Source organism: Nothobranchius furzeri, chromosome 14, assembly GCF_043380555.1.
Source record: "Nothobranchius furzeri strain GRZ-AD chromosome 14, NfurGRZ-RIMD1, whole genome shotgun sequence".
In the NCBI taxonomy this organism is placed as follows: domain Eukaryota; kingdom Metazoa; phylum Chordata; class Actinopteri; order Cyprinodontiformes; family Nothobranchiidae; genus Nothobranchius; species Nothobranchius furzeri.
The window spans coordinates 17142602-17161086 of NC_091754.1; the positions used below are offsets into that span (position 1 = coordinate 17142602).

Consider the following 18485-nt stretch of genomic DNA (forward strand, 5'->3'; position numbering starts at 1 on the left):
TCATTTTGTCTTCAATATTAACAAAAAATATTTATTTTCTTTTAATAAGACAAACGTTGTGATTTTAAAGACGTTTTGTCCTGCTGACAGTTTTCACTGAAAGCTTCAGTCTTCCTCAGGGCGTCATCCGACTTTCTGTCGTTGTGTCACGTATGAAAAAGCATCTTTAAAACCACAATGTTGGTCTTATTATTAAAGAAAATAAGTCATTTTAACACAGTGTGAAGTTTGTGCCTAAAGTTATTTAATACAAATGTCTGAAGTTTGGAAAAGAAAAAAAAATCTTAACAGAATTATGGTTTCCAATAAACCAACTTCAATTTAGGCATTTTTATTCCTCACATAAAGCAGAAACATTGTTACTGGGCAGCTTCACAGAAACCCTTCAAATCCAATCATCCAAGTCTGGGGAGTAAAAGTGTAACCACCGCAACAAATGACTGCAAACCACATATAGCAAGCACACATTTTTGCTTTTCCAAGATACAAAAAGAAGAAAACAGCAGTAATAGTTTCAAGAAATCCCAGGAGGTGTGGAGCAGCGTGCATTAATGTGTGACAGAGAGTGTGATGCATTCTGGGGATTTCATTGTGTGCTCACGAAGAAATTAATGACATTTCCTTTACGTGGGAAAAAGTAGAGGGAAGAACAGAAATAATACGACGAGAAAGACCAGGAAACGTTACGTTTGTGTGAGTGATCGTATAACGCGCAGACACCCACACAGAAACGTCTGAACAGATGAAAGTTTGAAACTGAAAATGCTTGTGTCTTTTTAGTGGTGCCTTTCCATGTATAGTTAAGTGATGGGATCATGTAAAATGGCAACGGCTGCTGTTTGCTGCAGGGATCCACAGTTTGTGACATTAATGGAACACAATGATTGTGCGTACACGTTGTCTTTAAAAGAAGGGTTGTGCAACGAAACCCAGTTCTTAAGCCTGATTCATGCTTCTCCGTCTGCGTCAGTGCGGAGACACGCAACGCCATTATCCGTCCTTGCGTAGGGCTCCGGCAGGCACGCAAGTACGTACGGAGTCGAGCCCACTTTTTTAAACATTCGTCGAACGAGACGGATTACACAAGCTTGTGATTGGTCAGGACGCCGCTGTTGTTTACAGCGCCGCCATTGCAAAGAGAGCCGAGGATAACTAGCGGCAGACACGGAGAAGCTTGAAGAATACCTCGCGAAAAAAACTCTAAAAATATGAATGTTTAATTCCACCGTGACTGGAGGAGTGAAAAGATGCGCAGCAAGTGTTTTACTTGTGGACGGAAATGACAGGAAACGTGGATTTAGAGGTGAGGAGCGCATAAAGAGGTGGGAGAATGAGAGACAAATATGTCCGTGTTAAAAGTCTCTTATATACAAAAAACACAATATAAACACACGATCTTGGACCGATACATGACAGGATACCACAGAACAACGCTACGCCCTCTGTTGTCCTGCCGGGCAATTGCTTTGCAACACTCTCCAGGAGACGGAGAAGTGTGAGAGCAAAACGCTTCCGTCAATCCGTGCGTGTCTGTCCCTTGCGGAGCTGACGGAGAAGCATAAACCAGGCTTTACTTTTACTATTTGAATATTTGAAAATATTCTAGAAACATAAGGACTTTTAAGTTACTTTAACCGAATCATGCCAGATTCACTTTACTTCTAGATAGTAGAACAGTGAGATTTAAGTCGAGGTAAAGGGTATTTTCTGTCCTTGTGTACACAATAACACAAACGATTATCACAGGAACTTGCAGCAGGATATCTGAACGCTGCAACCTCTGCCTGTTCATTGGTAATGATAGCATGCAGCAAAGTCTCACTCTGGAGATGAAAGCAGGCGGTGTGATCATTGCATCATGTTGCCATAGTAACTGGGGTGTTACCATATCAACGCCAGGTAAATACAGGTATGAGTGAAGATCAAAGAAGACACAGCTATAAAGCTAAGTTTGGAGTAAGCAGTGAAAAACTGAATAATTTATCTAGTACAGAAGAATTTTACATCATTGAAAATTTTTGTTTAGAATTTGGGAGCTAATTATTTATGGTGTAGCAGTTCTATTGAAATTAAGTCTCCGGCAACCTACTAAATGACAGCCAACCTCATTGGCCCCATTTTCCTACAAAGCTTAGACTTACGTAATGGCAAGCTACTTTTTGAAAATACACAATTCAAAAGGTCCAAGCCCCTTTTGCTAGTTTTACCCCGAAAGCCACACCTCCAGGATAAAGGAAAGTGCAATGCTTGTTGCCAACTTGTAGTTGGCACTATTTCTGCCATGATTCCTAAAGTAGCGCATCTATTTGTAGCAATTTAGTGTGCTAGCTAATAAAGTGTGCTATTTTTATGATGAATATTCAGACAGTCTTTAACTTTCTTGGTTTATTCATAATTTCAAAATCACAGCGGCTCCACACCACCAACATTCTAGAAAAACCCAGTGATGATGGTCAAATCTTCCAAAACCCACCACCAATGTCATCCCAATCGGTCCTTCCTATTCGCTGTGAATATCAGTTCCTGACGTACACACAAGCATGTTACTGAGGCAACTGACCGACAGCTCTACCAGCTGACAGAGGATGGGCTGCGTTCACAGACAACAGGTCCGTCACCTAAACTTTTCCCAACAAGAACAGAACCTGACTCTAAACAGAACATGTTAAACAACTCTGAAACAGATTGCAACATTCCATCCATTACACTGGCTAGCATGGCTCAGGCTTCACTTCCTATTTAGCTGCTCCAAACCGAGAAGGTGTACTTCATGCTAAAAGAGGGTTTTGCACAGAGGGGCAAGAGACGATCGAAGGAATGTTTGACTAATGGTTCTGGATCCAATTATAAAGAATGTGATGTTCCCAGCGATTGGATGGGTTTTTCCAGGATTGTACATTTAAGAGGTGATTTTAAGTTATTTGATTTCTTCAGTAATGTGGCACAAAAAATCCCCAGAAGAACACCGCATACCCCAACTTTAAAACTGAACCAACAATCAGTATGATAAGTTTTTACTTTTTAAATGAGCTGAGTGAAGTTGTTCTTCAAAACAGCAACAAAGTTCCTCATTCGTGTACCTGAGAGAAGCTAAATCAGAGGTGTGTACTTCTAGACAGTAACCCCAACTGGTCTGATCAGTTCTGGTATCTATTCCCTTCAACCAGTAGCTGCTCATTTCAGCCGTATTAGCCCTGATGTGATTGGTTTTCTATAGCATTGATCTCTGACTTCCCCTGGGGGTCTTGCTGTGGAACGAAGCCTCCGCATCTCTCTCCAAATGGATGCATTTGCAGTTTCTTGTCTCACCTTTTGGCAGCCAGGTTGGTGTATTGCAGTTTTTCCTTTCATATGTATCTTACTCTGCATCCTCACATAACAACAGCTGACAAGTCTGCTTAGCATTTTCTGTCTATTCACATATGACTTGCTAGAATAAAACACTCTCTCGCAGTCTCAAGAGAGTACTTTATTTTCAAATATTCTGTTTGTTTACTAAAAAAAATTGAGGAAGAAAAGCTCTTGTAAGAGTTCGGGGCCAGGAGGTTGCTAAAAACATCATTTCAAGATTTCAGCTTTTAAGTAAAATCAAAGATCAGACTAAGACGAGCATGCGGCGCTCAAATAAACAATTTAGAAGAAGAGCTGAACCTGAAAAGGATCGCAAAGTGAATATTTGTGTTGAAATCAGTGTTCTTTGTTGACACTTAAGATTTCTGCCTGCGAGAATTTACTTTCACGCAGCAGTTTGGTTTAAAAAGGTCATAGACAACGTCTGCAACAGAGGCTAAAGGAGCACAGCAGGAGAAATAGCTGGTCTTGCTGCTGACTCAGCATACATTCCTCTGCTTCCCTTCCCATGGCAACACATTCATTCTCATCTACAGCCTTTAATATGTGATATAGACTGCTTTGTTTCATCTGACTCTTTCTGTGGCCGTTTCTGTATGTTCTGCTGCATTACAGTTGGAGTTAACTGCATGTCTGCAGGATGATCTACAACCTGGGACGTAATTTTGGGGGGGGGACGGGTGGGACATGTCCCCCCCACTTTTTCAAAAGGCAGTTTTGGTCCCCTGCACTTTTTCCGTCCAAAAACAATGTTACGCTCCATTAAATGGATTTGGTTGAGCACTAGGACCGAAACGGAAACCGGTTTACTATTAGACCCGCCCAAAAGCTAATCTATTGGCTCTGCTGATACTTGCTAACGTATTATTGGCTGTTGCTGCTGTCACTCCAAGTTGTAAACAGAACGTGCTCACGTTGTTTTGCTAGTTTGGAGCCGCTAGGGAACACCGGTACTGAGTCACATCGTCAACTAGACGCTGTGTAATATCAGAGCTCAGCTCAGCTTCCATTATATAACATTTGAACAACTGTTCATTTGTGAGTCTTTGGTAGTTAGGCACAGCCAGGAGGCAGCATGTCAAGAAAACGAAAAGTGGATATAAGAGACTTCTTTCAAAGTCAAAACGTAAGTTGGAACATGTGACACCGCTGCATTAAGCTCAGACTCACCTCCTCCTTCACACACATACTCAAAACTAACTTTTACAAACTCATCTCCTCCACATAACTGACTCCTCAGACACAATTTATTCGTATTATTATAATTATTATTATTTTTATTATTACTATTATCATCATAATTATTACTACTAGTAGTAGTAGAAGTGTAACTTCAAAACTTTTATCATTTAACTTTATTGTAAACTTATCTATTGCAATGCATATTTTCACATTAAAAAGCTCTGAAAAATGAACAGTATCATCATCGTCAACAGATTTTTTAAGCTTAATGTCAAAGATGTACACTTTTCATTAGATTTATCTTATTTTTTCCATTTATTTTTTGTGTGTTGAAATGCAACAACTGTTTAAACACTTTTAAGGGAAAAAAACATATTTAATATGTTTTTATACACTCAAATGTTAGGGTGATGATCATGTGTAAAACATTAGTTCAGCATGTCCTCTAACACAGCAAATGAACAAACGGCCAGATCTCAGGAGGGACCGTTTATGTATAAATAATTTTTATACTTTTGACTAGGCCTGGGAAAGTAACAAATTTTGCTGGACGATATTTTGTCCAACAAATTGTTGATGATAAACGATATCATTGTCAACATTATCTAGACCAAAATAACCACTAATATAATGTTAATATATCATAATAATGCAAGTACACCCTTTAAAATGCAACAAATAACCTTCATTTAACATTGAAATGTCCAGAACCAGAACTTCTAAATGAATAAAAATAACAAACAAAAATTAAATAAAAAAGGAATCTCACTCCCTGTTAGAAAATGTTGCACCAAAAACAATAAAAAAAAAGACCCAAAACAATAAATACAATGGCCTATCCATTGTCAACAGCCAAAACTGCACTTCAATAATGATAATAAATAAAAATAATAATAGAGTTGTACATTTTTTAACTTTGATATATATATATATATATATATATATATATATATATATATATATATATATATATATATATATTGAGGATGGAAAAATTATTGAGATGGGCACGTGACGTGTCAAGGGGTCTTTACATAACACCCCACACCCCAAATCCGCACAAGCCTGCTGTGTCCCCCCCACTTCTGAAATCAAAATTTCGTCCCTGTCTACAACCAACATGCATGTACACACACGCACACACACACACACACGTATGTGCAAGTGTGTTTGTACCCCACAGCTAGGAACTTAATTTACACTTTCATCACAAAACCCCAAGAGTACCTAAAGGAAACTTATGAAGAGTCTGCAGGCAACTGAAGGTAGGAAAGCGGGCACACTTGTGAGTGTGTGTGTGTGTGTGTGTGTGTGTGTGTGTGTGTGTGTGTGTGTGTGTGTGTGTGTGTGTGTGTGTGTGTGTGTGTGTGTGTGTGTGTGTGTGGCAATAAAATACTAAGTACACAGTGGAGTGCTTTTCCGTGAGACAAGAACAGACTGCACACAATGGAGACATCAGTGTGCACACATTGTAGTCATTGTAAGTGTGACTTTTTTAAGACTCAGTGTTCACAAAAATTCCAGAAATCCTGTGAATGATCCAGATTCTTTGGCATTTTTTTGCCTTTTGTGCCCTAAACAAAAAAATATGTATGTCATATGACTTTATAGCAGCTGTTTCAGTATAAAGATATCTCTGTTGTACCACTTTTAACCTCGTCATCCTTTTTGCCAGAGGAAATTTCACCCAGGGTCTTGATGCCTGTTTAATTTATCATTATCATTTAATGAATGAGTGCTTACTGCTGCTTCACCTCATCACCACTTCAGTCGATGACAGTCAACTAATGAAAGAGCTAATGATGATGTTTTTATTTGCTGGAGTGTTTTATTTCATCCCTCTCACTGGGTCACGGCTAAACTCAATATCCTCTCCGAACAACTTTCATTAAAGCCACATTTATTTACTTTTGGACAGTTACACACACACGGAATGTTTGTATGTGTGTAAGTGTGTTTAAATGTGTGATTTCAACAGAAACTGAGGAATAATTCAAGAGAAAACAAGCGTATTCATCAGTGTAAAAGCTGGACCACACAAGTACCTCATCACAGCTACTTTTCATCACTTTTAGGAAAAGGTGAACACCAATCAGATCTCTGCACAGCTGATGACACAATAATGTTGCTACATAACAAACACAGGAAGTAAGCACGACCAGTGAAAACTCTCACTGCAGCACTGGACTGAAATAGGAAGGAATTTTCCATTTTCAATTTCTCCATAATTAATTTCTTCTTCTCGTTTTTCAACTCTGTTGCATTTTATTTCTCAAGTTTCTGAAGTTAGACTCCATCACCCCCTCTTTATTCAGCCTGACGCACAGCGTTGCAACAATATTGTCCATTTATTTTATAAATCAGCTTCATGTCAGTGCAAGATAAATAAAAATATGCTCCAAAACTTCATTCGGAACAACTCTGCTGCTGCAGGTTGGAAGCAGGAAGAAATAAAGTTGTTTTGAGTCACAAACGCATGACCAACCTTGACAGGGGAGCTCCGGGTGGCCACGGGCAGCTCTCTGAGTGCTGTGCCCGGAGGAGAAGCGGATATCCCGGCTGCGTACCCCTGCAGCGAACCTCCAGCTAGAGACTGCCTGCCGCCTGCTCCTCCTCCTCCTCGCTGCGGCCGCTGCTTGATACCATCCAGGAGTCGAACCAGGAGGATGTTGGCCGGCAGGTCGTCCACTCCGCAGTCCACTAGGATGCGGCACTCCGGGCAGCGGAGCTCGTTCCGGGAGCTGACAATGTTCTCCAGGCAGCGGCGGCAGAAGGTGTGCTGGCACGGCAGCACCTTGGCCGTGGTGTCCAGGCGCTCCAGGCACACCGAACACTCCAACAGATCCAGCAGCGACGAGGAGTCGTCCATGTCGGCGGAGAGGGTGAGCATCTGGGCTTCAGTGTCCGTGCAGACGCCGCGGGGACTTCTTCTTCTTGTACCGTGGAAATGAGCTGGGAACGCAAAACATTCTGCGTGGCGAACCAGCGGGCGCGTGTCCACGGACGCCCCGCGACGGCGTCCTCCTCTTTTCCCAAACAGTTTTCCCCCGCGGTGTTCAGACTGTCCTCCGCTGTGGACCCCTCTCTCTCTCTCTGTCTCCCTCGGCGTGTTTGTGTCTCTCCGCGCGTCTCCTCCTCTCTCCAGCAGCTGTGCAGAAAGCGGTGAGGTCACGCTCTCATCATCTTCCGCGCGCCCATTACAATTGCGGAGCGCGCGCGCGCCAGAGACAACGCATCACAACCACCACATGCATGCAGCGTTCAGCTCGTTCTCCTCTCACTAAGCTACGGATGGAGGACAGCATCAGCAGCTCTGCAAACACATCAAGCTCGTTTTGTTCTCTGCATCTTTTGGGCTGCTTCACGTGCAAACTGGTGCTCGCACCTTCTTGTCCATCACCTAAACTACGTCAGCTCTCTAAATCTAGATGGAGATAACCTGCGGCTTCAGGAACTAAAGCCCGTTCTCTTCAAGTTTGCACATCTTTCTTTTAAATATTAAGTTTTGTCGAGCTTCAGCCGCACCAGAGATGAAAAAATAATGTGTCAGTTTGAGCTTACACCTGCAATGTTGTTCTTTCTGACGTGAGCAGACATCATTTTCATTACCTTAGTAACCAAGCTCATAGCTTTATTAAAAGAAAAGTGGTTTGGGGCGACACCTGGTGGTCACGTTTAGGGTTTTATTGGACTTCATCTCCACAATTACAGCCAGAGAGGAAAGCTACTTGAAAACCCTTCCTGCCTTCACCCAGAAGTGGTCAACCAATTTCATCCATTCAAAACCAACGTATATAATACTATATAATGTCAGAATTTCCCTAATCTCTCTCTTTCATTGACAATTAATGTTTATGCATCAGATATGAGTGCAATAATAGTGTAAATGCACTAAAGCATTGTGTAACATCGTGTCTACAGTTCCCCTATCGAGAAAGGGGGAATTATTGAGCCTAATTAAGCATAAATCTACATTTTGTGTGTCAACATGTAGACATTTAGGCCATAGCCAGAAGATATATCCAGTGTGGGACAATGAATGTTAGCGGAGATGAAGGAAAATGTCAGGATGTGAGTCTATGAGCTGCATCTCAAGAGAAGCTGGCTGTGCAGTGAGGCAATGACCCAAGGCCTAAAGATCATTCTAGTAAGAAAGCTTTAAGAAGAGTAAAGTTTACTGAGTCGGTCAGAGTGCTGACCCTGATGTAGGAGTCTTGTAAACAGACCAAAACCTTCCTTATGAAGAGTGCTGATTCACTGAATTAGTTAAAGGAGACCTGATATGACATTTGTCTTAAGTGCTATGATCCATACGAAGCATGTTCATGAAGTTCTCTCCAGTAAAACACTCACAGCTATTTCAGCAGCTGTATTCTAGAAAGTTCTCAACACCTTCCAGAATGAGCAGTTTCAGGGCTCTGCCACTTTAAAGAGCAAGTCACCCCCAAATCTACTTTTTTTTGCTGATAAACTTTATAAACGAGTGTCTAATCAAGCGATAGACACGTGCAGTGAATAATTAGGCACTTTAGTGCATCTTAGTTGAAATAAAATTATTCTGCCTAAAACTGTCAGGGTTGCACCATCTTCAGATAAAAACCATCAACATAAATATACTGGACGATTCATTGCCATAGGCTCCAATAACACGTTTTTGAGGCTAAATGGGAGGTGGCCACCACCGCCATTTTGACCGTGTCACAGGTTCCGTCAAGCCCAGACAATTCCACAAAAGGGAAAAGAGGTGGAGCTGAGGGTGAAGCTGTAAGGCTGGGATCAACTGACGACACCCGGTTGAACTAGCTACAAGCTAACCTGAAGCTAACCCAAAGCTAACGCAGAGGTGGGAGCTAAGCTAACGGACGTAGCAACCTAGCTACAACCGGAGTTAACTGTGCACAACACCAGAGCTTCTGAGTCAGAGATACGCCGGGCTGACCGCTGGGTAAAACCGGGTGGAACACAGAGGTCTCCGAGACCTCCACAAGCCGGCAGCCGCACAGCAGACAAGCGCCACTGTGATCTGAGATGCGCAGAGCTGCCGCTGGGGAGCACCAGGTGGAAAGGTTTCCATCCCAGAGCTCCACAAGCCGGCAGCCCGCGCAGCAGACAGAAGCCGCGATCAGACAGATCTGTGGGGAGGGGAGAAATGGGTGGAAAACAGAGGTCTCCCAAGAGCTCCACAAACTGATAGTGGGAACCCAGCTCCACCAACATGTTATATTTCAACCCATTTTCTAAAGTGCAGCATTATGTTAAATGCACTGGGTTTTACCCTATTACATTTAAATTTCATGGTTAAACAGTACATGTTAAAATCTAAGCTCAGCTCGGCAGTGACCTAAAATACATAAATATAATTTTACTTACCGAAAAAAAAATGAAGTGGAGACTCCTTGGACGCTCTATTAGTGCAATTAATGCCACAGCAAGTCATTTTGTCCAACACTTGCACAAAAAATATCCAAAAAAGAACGCACAAACACTACAACTAATGGTCTAAGTTGAGAGACTGAAAATGACCGAACAGTTTTCAGGCGAGACCGAGGCTCAGGCTGAGGCCTTTCCCTGTAGCTAGCTCTGTGGTCACGTGGGTCTGATGCTCATTAATTATACAGAATTTTAGGCTTTTAATACACTTAAACAGAAGAGTGAGAAAAAAAATCACCCCCCTCAGAGTTGTCATGAGTGTAAACTAGATCATTTAAACAAAAAACATGTTTTGGTACCAGGCTGTAAACATGGTTATTTCTGCTGTGAAATTGGTATTTTTAACATGGGAGTCAATGAGGATTTGCTCACTTCTGACACCAGCCCCTAGTGGATGAGGGTGGAACTGCAATTTATTTCACTTCCGGGTTTGACTCAATTTTAGAGCTGCATTGTGGGGGCTTGATAAAAACCTGCACAGCATTTGAATTTAAATCTGCCATCGCTATTGGCTAAGAGGTACACTTTGGTAAATGGCCTGTATTTGATATAGTGCCTTCTAGAGTCCTGGAACCCCCCAAGGTGCTTTACAACCTAATCAGTTTTCATTCGCCCATTCACACACTCATTCACACGCTGGTGATGTAGCCACACCTGCCCTTGGGCACACTGACAGACGCGAGGCTGCCGAGCACAGGCGCCACCGGTCCCTCTGACCACCACCGGCAGGTAAGGTGGGTTAAGTGTCTTTCCCAAGGACACAACAACAGCCCCTCTCAGTTTGTTAACTGAGAGGGGCTTGAACCTGCAACCTTCTGATTAGGGGGCGAGTAATGAACTCCTTTGCCACCATCGCCCACAATGATGTGTGTGTGTGTGTGTGTGTGTGTGTGCGTGTGTGTGTGTGTGTGTGTGTGTGTGTGTATTTGTTAGCGGCTCCGCCCTCTCGGTCTGCCAGGCAACAGCATTTGATGCATTTTTTCAAACATGAAGTGGGAGTGGAGTAAGACTCTGGTAGGAGGTGACTTGCTCTTTACGACAACAAGCTGAAATCCATCCCCTGAGAAGCTCCGACATCTGGATGGGGCTCAAAGTAGAGCCGCTGCCACTCCTCCAGCACCAGCTCTCTCTAGCACATGAGAGGGGGTTCTATTCTGAGTTCCCCTTGTGTGATGTCACAAACAGGGACTTTTAGAAATGGCTCATTTTAGGCACATAACTCTGAAAAACAAACACTGACAGAAAACAACTTATTAGGTTATTTTTATATTTGGAGTGTTTTTAGATAATAGAGGCAGTAGAGACCCACATGGCAGCACAACAGATACAGAAGATGAGCTTTGCATAATATGTCACCTTTAAAGCTTTTCATTTGACAATAATCGATGAGGATCAATGTAATACCCTTCAAAGTACTGGGAAGGCGACTATGTGTGTGTGTGTATGTGTGTGTGTGTGTGTGTGTGTGTGTGTGTGTGTGTGTGTAGGTGTGTGTGCGTGTGTGTGTGTGTGTAGGTGTGTGTGTGTGTGTGTGTGTGTGTGTGTGTGTATGTGTGTGTGTGTGTGTGTGTGTGTGTATGTGTGTAAGTTCTTTTTTCAATGTAGACGAAAGCCTTTATTGCTCGGCCACCTGTTCAGACCTGCTCTACTCCCACTTTAGGAAGGGGTAGGGAATAATTAAGATAAATGTCTGTGTGTGCGTGCGTGCATGTGTGTGTGTGTGTGTGTGTGCGTGTGCATGTGTGCGTGCGTGCTTGTGTGTGTGTGTGTGAGAGAGAGAGAAAGAGAGACTAAAAGAGACGCCTTCCTTATTGGGCGGTGGGCCCACTCTTCATTACCACCCACGATGAAAAGCAGAGGGTGGACTGCTGAGAAACACAATGAGAGACGTGTGTGTTGATTAGTCATTATGTGGAGTTTAGTAGACATTCTTGCAACAATTTTTTTTAGTTTATGACAAAATGTCTTCTTGCATCTATAAAAAATAACATTTTTAGAAAGAACATCCAGGAGATACTGACAAAACCATGTGCTTTGTCCTCAACTTATTGAAGACTCCAGTAATGATTATGCTTAATCACAACACAAAGTACTCAGACTGAATTGTGATTAAGTCTTTTCTTATTTTTATTAATCAAAATACCAAAAATGTCACCACAGATCAATAAAAAAAATAAATAAACAGGAAATTGGATCTTCTCCATCCACGTCCCTTTTATATGCAGAAACTTGTCATTTATTTTATATCTATTCATGTCTGGAATAATGTTGCAATGCCCGAGCCAATCAGTTACTAAAAAAACGGTGAGCTTTTGTTGTTACCATGCCCTGATTTTGAATGCCTCACTGGTGCAGCGGCCCGAAATTGCTGACAAAAAGCCTCATTCATGATGTGTGTGTTTCCTTTTTTCTGCCTCTATCGTAGCCATTCATGTCCTACGCTCAGTGTGTTTCATCTGCATAATACAGTTCTCCACAGCCAGTGATTCAGAATTAGAGTGGAGCTATGGGAAGAAGTGAACAAAAATAATTATTGGATGAAAATCCCTTCAATCCATTAAAGCGGGGTTGACTATGCTCCCTGTGGGATGGGGTGACGTTAGTGACAGACAATGGATGATGCTTAGTCTGGCCCCACGAGAGTTTTTAACTAAGACCAAGACTATTCTGGATTCTGGATTTTTCCTGGCATTTGTTTCTGTATTTCTTCCTCATAAGGCTTAGAGAGGGGCCTTTCATATCGAAACTCTGAACAAAAAAAATGAGATAATGTCCTAAACGTTTTTGGAGTTGTATTGGAAGTTAGACTGCAAAGGAAAGTGCAGAAAATAGATGCTTCTTTATGACTGCAGTGTAATTTTTTGTGAAATTCACATCCAGGGTTAATTTCCGTGTGAGTGAGTGAGTGAGTGAGTGAGTGAGTGAGTGAGTGAGTGAGAGAGAGAGTGAGTGAGTGAGTGAGTGAGTGAGTGAGAGAGAGAGAGAGAGAGAAAGAGAGAGATTTTACAACCTCCATCATCAGACTGTTTGGTCTTGTTTTCGCCTCCTAAATCTAGGCCCTGCTATCTGTGAGAATGAGAATGAATAAACATAAAAAGTAGCTAACTACCCTGGAGGCAAGAAAGTGGTTGCCATGGCAACTGTCAGGTCACCCAACCCACTGTTGTATGAAAGAAAGAAATTGACTGATGGGAGAAAAAGACTTGTACTGTTTAGTTTAAGTACCTGGATCTCTCTCTCTCTCTCTCTCTCTCTCTCTCTCTCTCTCTCTCTCTCTCTCTCTCTCTCATGTTTTGTTTTTGCAAATATGCTAAAAAAACATTCAAGTGCAGTGGAACAAACGACTTAATTTTCCTCTGCATATAAAGTCCCTGTGTTTCACATCCTTATGCAGAGTCCAACAGAATCTTTTTGCTGTCCCACTTTCCACCACAATCAATAAAAGTTTTGGTCAGCGTGTGTTTTTGTCCTGCCTGAGACACGGCTGCAATCATTCTCACAGCAGAAATCATCACTCATGTCATCTTCTCCTTATCCTCTCATCTCACCTCCTCATTTCTCTTTTTATCCTCTTTTTAATTTATTAATTTATTTTTGTCGGGAAGTTCTGGAGTAACATCAACGAGAATCTACAAGAGACGAGAGAAGACCAGAGAGAGAACTGGCTGAAAATGGGTCAGAGAAAGGAACAAAAATGGAAGCAACTGGGGGACACAGAAGACGGGGGGAAAGGGACAGAAAGGGAGACACGGAGGAAGAGTAAATAATTACAGGACTCCAGGAGTTTTCAAAGCTCTTCTTTCATCAAATTTTTTTCCTGTGTCTGGGAAAAAGGGAGAAGGGGAGGAGAGGAAGACTAAAGTCCAAGCTTTAGTCCAAATCAGACACCAGGCACCAGTCAGCTGCATCAAAGACACTCTGAAGCTAATTGATGCCTTCCGTTTCAAAGACATTTATCATCTAAATGTTTACCTGTACAGGAAGGAGAGGCTCATGTAAAGTACTTGAATGCTGTTTTTGTAAGAGAAATGTTGAGATTACTGTTTATTGGGCTGTTGTTGGGCTCCTATTATACTCCATATGAATATGACATAAACAGGTTTTATGATCTCTGTATATGTGATACAATAAAGAAAATGAGACTTAATTAGGAGTAGCTTTTATATTTTTCTTTTTTATGACCAAAGTTGTAGCTGAATCCCATGTAACTTGTAAAGACTCAAGAATCTGCAGCAAAACACATTTTTGCAGCATGTGTGCTATCTCCCTCTAGCCTGGCAAGCCAGTCTAAATATAATATATGTATATATATAAATATATATATATGTATATATATATATATATATATATATATATATATATATATATATATATATATATATATATATATATATATATGTGTGCAACTTTTTAATTTATTATTTACTTTGCAAGGCAAGAATTTGGTCCAGTAGGCTAGTCTACCTCATATTCATTTTGTAAAAACTTTCAGTTAAAACAAATTAATCTAATGTAGTTGTGCTGAAACATTTTTATTCACCTCTTTCTTTCAGTTTAGGCATCTTGTGTTCAACATTTCAAAAGACTTAACAAGAGAAAATATTTTAACAATCTGTCTTCCATTTCAGTTTTCCATTTTCCCAATCTTTCTTTCTTTCTTTCTTTCTTTCTTTCTTTCTTTCTTTCTTTCTTTCTTTCTTTCTTTCTTTCTTTCTTTCTTTCTTTCTTTCTTTCTTTCTTTCTTTCTTTCTTTCTTTCTTTCTTTCTTTCTTTCTTTCTTTCTTTCTTTCTTTCTTTCTTTCTTTCTTTCTTTCTTTATAAGCTGAGAAGCTCCAAAATTTGAGAGGGCTCGGAGAAGAACAGCTACTCCAGTGCATGTGTTCTATTCTGCTTTCTCTTTTTGTGACGTCACAAATGGGGAATTTTGGAAACCGCTTGTTTTAGGTGAATGATTCCTAAAACCAAACACTGACAGTAAATGGATGGACAGATTATTTTCACTGTTGCACTGTTTATAGAGGCAGTGAGACCCACAAGACAGCGCAAAAGGATGCTAAAGTCACCCCGGTCAGCTGATTCAGGTCTTCCACCGATCTTCAGGGTAGCTCTCCTAAACGCCCGGTCAACTGGGAATAAAACCCTCATTTTAAGGGATTATTTTTCCCAGCATGAGGTGACATTATTCTGCATGAACGAGACCTGGGTTCTTCCTGGTGAGTCAGCTGCTATGTCAGAGCTCTGTTCTTCAGACTGTCAGGTTCTGAACGAGCCCAGGCTCACTGGTCGTGGTGGTGGATTACTAACCATGTTCAGATCCTCTTTCCATCCTAAAAACTTACTGTACCGGTGACTCCAACCAGCTTTGAGTTTATGGCTTTTGAGGTGGACTTTAGTCCTCCACTGCTGTTTATTCTCTGCTACCGCCCACCTAAGTACAATTCAAACTTTTTATCGGAATTTTCTGATCTTTTAACAGACTTTCTTCCAAAATATGACCGTGGGATTATTCTTGGTGATTTTAATATACATGTTTGCTGCCCTGACAAACCTCTTGTTGGTGGCTTTTTAGACATTTTAGATTGTTTTGGTCTCCAGCAACAGGTCCAGTCGCCCACCCATTCAGGATTGCACATTTTAGACTTGGTTTTGTCATTTGGGATCTGTATCTCTGATCTGATTGTTGACTCTGCATGTATCTCTGATCATTCTCCTATTATTTTTAACATCTGTGGCTTGACACCTCCATCCACTAGGCAACATAATCAATACCTTAAAAGAATAATTTCCCCTTTCACCACCAATCTATTAGCATCTAGACTAGCTGCGACTCTATCCACTTCCCAACCTGATTCCACCTGTGTAGGAGTTGAGGAGCTGCTGACCTCTTTCAACTCTTCCTGCTCAACTGTTTTAAATGCAGTCGCTCCTCTAAAATCCAGGCATAAAAAAACTGTGGCAGACCCTTGGCTCAATGAGGAGACTCGTGCCCTAAGACGCCAGTGTAGGGTCTGCAAACGCCGGTGGCGGAAGGACAAGCTGCAAATCTCCTACCAATTATTCAAGGATTCTTTGACCCGCTATCAGAAAGCTGTCCGCACAGCTAGAAACAGATATTTTGCAAATATAATCACTAGGCATAAAAACGACTAGAAGAAACTGTACAGTGTCCTCACCTCTGTACTATCCCTTAGAGAATCTCCCTACTCTTCTCCCTCTACAGGGGCTCTTTGCAATGAGTTTCAAAACTTTTTCCTGCATAAAATCCAGGAAATTAGAACCGGTTTCTCTCACTCAGGCTGGGTTACCTGTGTAGAACCTCACTGTCCACCCTCATTCTCTTGCTTTGCGCATGTGACACTCTCTTCCCTGGTTGATCTAATCTAGGCTATGAAGCCCTCAGGCTCTCCAGAGGACAGCCTTCCTCCAAGACTGCTGCGCGATGTCCTTCCAGCGGTGGCCCCTGCTGTTTTGGATATTGTCAATTCCAGCTTCTCCTCTGGTGTGTTTCCAGCTGCTTTTAAAAATGCAGTTGTTCAGCTGCTATTAAAGAAACCAGGCCTTGACCAGTCAGACTGAGCCAATTATTGCCCCATCTCAAAACTTCCATTCATCTCAAAAGTAGTTGAGAAACTGGCTCTCACGCAGCTTACTTCTCACCTAGATGACAAAGGGCTTCTTGACCCATTCCAGTCAGGTTTTAGACGTGAATACAGCACAGAATCTGCACACATTAGGGTACTCAATGACATCTTGATTCTGACTAACTCTGGCTCCCATGTGCTGTTACTCTCACTCGACCTGACTGCAGCATTCGACACTGTAGACCTCACCATCCTTCTTCACAGACTCGAATTTTGGGTGGGTGTGACCAGTACTGCCCTCGAATGGTTTAAGTCGTACCTTAATGGTCGGTGTTTTTAGTGTTCATGTTGGAGACTGCTCTTCTCCCAGTGTCCCACTTCCATGGGGAGTACCACAGGGCTCCATCCTGGGCCCTCTCCTCTTTTCAATTTACATAATACCACTAGGTAAGATTTTAGCAAGTCTTGGGGTTAACTACCACTTTTATGCAGATGATTGCCAGATCTACCTTCAAATCAACCAACAGGACTCATTTTCTATAATGTCAGAATGCCTCTCCCAGGTCAGATCCTGGCTTTCTCAAAACTGCCTACGGTTAAATGACAGCAAATCAGATGCCATACTTTTTAGCCCCACTAACATGAATGGTGCTTTAGATGTCTCAACTCTCCCACTCAATCTCAAATCATGTGCCACTAGCCTATGTGTGAAACTGGACTCTGACCTTTCAATGTCTTCACAAGTCAACACTACTGTCAAGTCCTGCTTTTTCCAACTCCGCCGCATCACTCGTCTTACGTCAATCCTCAAACGCCCGGATCTTGAGTCAGTCATTCATGCTTTTATTACTTCACGTCTGGATTACGCAAATTCTGTCCTGATTGGGATTAATGCTTCAGCCCTAAGCAAACTGCAGAAGGTTCAAAATGCCGCGGCCAGATTTTTAACCAACACTGACAGACGCATGCACATCACACCCATCCTCGCAGATTTACACTGGCTCCCAGTCAAATTTAGGATTAACTTCAAGGTCTTGTTATATGTTTACAAGGCGTTGTACTGCCCATCCCCATCCTATCTGACGGACCTGCTGACCCCATATGTTCCCACCCGAGCCCTTCGGTCAGCAGATCATCTGCTGCTTGTTGTTCCGAAGGTTCGGTACAAATCACGGGGGGAGCGTGCCTTCTCTTATGCAGCCCCAAAACTCTGGAACCCTCTGCCCCTCCGTGTGCGTCTGGCTCCCTCTGTTAGCAGTTTCAAGTCGGCCCTGAAAACACACTTCTTTAGCATTGCCTTCCCTCTGTGACACTTTTCATGACAATCTAGCACTGGATTTGAGTTTTTAATTCCATTTTTATGATTTAGTTGCTCACTTTTGGCACCTCGCACCATCTGGTATTTTATTTCGTTTTATTTGTGCCATTTCAAATGTTTTTATCATTCGTCGCATTATTTTATTTTATAGTGCTGTTAACTGTTCTCCTATTTTATTGTTTTTAGTAGGAATTTTTATCTCCAACTATTTATGCTTTGTTCTTGTGTATTTTGCCTGTTCTTATTGTGTTTCTTGGTCAAGCCTTTTTTATGTACAGCACTTTGGTTAGCTGCCATGCTATTTTGAAATGGTTCTTTATAAATAAATATGGTGTGGTATGGTATGGTAAAGGTGAGTTTTGATAATATGTCCCTTTAAATTGGCCTGGACATTTCTTAGTAAATGTAAGAAAAACTGATGCCATTTCAGATCTTCTTTTGTCTGCCTGTAACTAAAACTTATTACAATAAAAACGCAATTAAATCACACCAAAAAGTGTGTTTTATTTAACTGTTTAATAGTTATTTATTTCCAAAACCGTGCCATCTGTCTGACACATTTCCTTTTCTTTCAATGATGCAGTGGCGCGCTTTCCAACTCTAGAGGGCACGATTGAGTCATA

At 41.7% G+C, this 18485-nt stretch overlaps 1 protein-coding gene across 1 annotated transcript in view; it reads right to left on the reverse strand.

Annotated features, from left to right (window-relative positions):
• Positions 1 to 7764, reverse strand: part of LOC107390142 (E3 ubiquitin-protein ligase SH3RF3) — a 124604-nt gene extending 116840 nt beyond the window's left edge. Inside the window, exon 1 of the mRNA XM_015966697.3 lies at positions 7019 to 7764. Coding sequence (XP_015822183.1) covers positions 7019 to 7423 — 405 coding nt within the window. The 5' untranslated portion in view covers positions 7424 to 7764. The remainder of the gene's footprint in view (positions 1 to 7018) is intronic.
• Positions 7765 to 18485: the final 10721 nt, after the last annotated feature.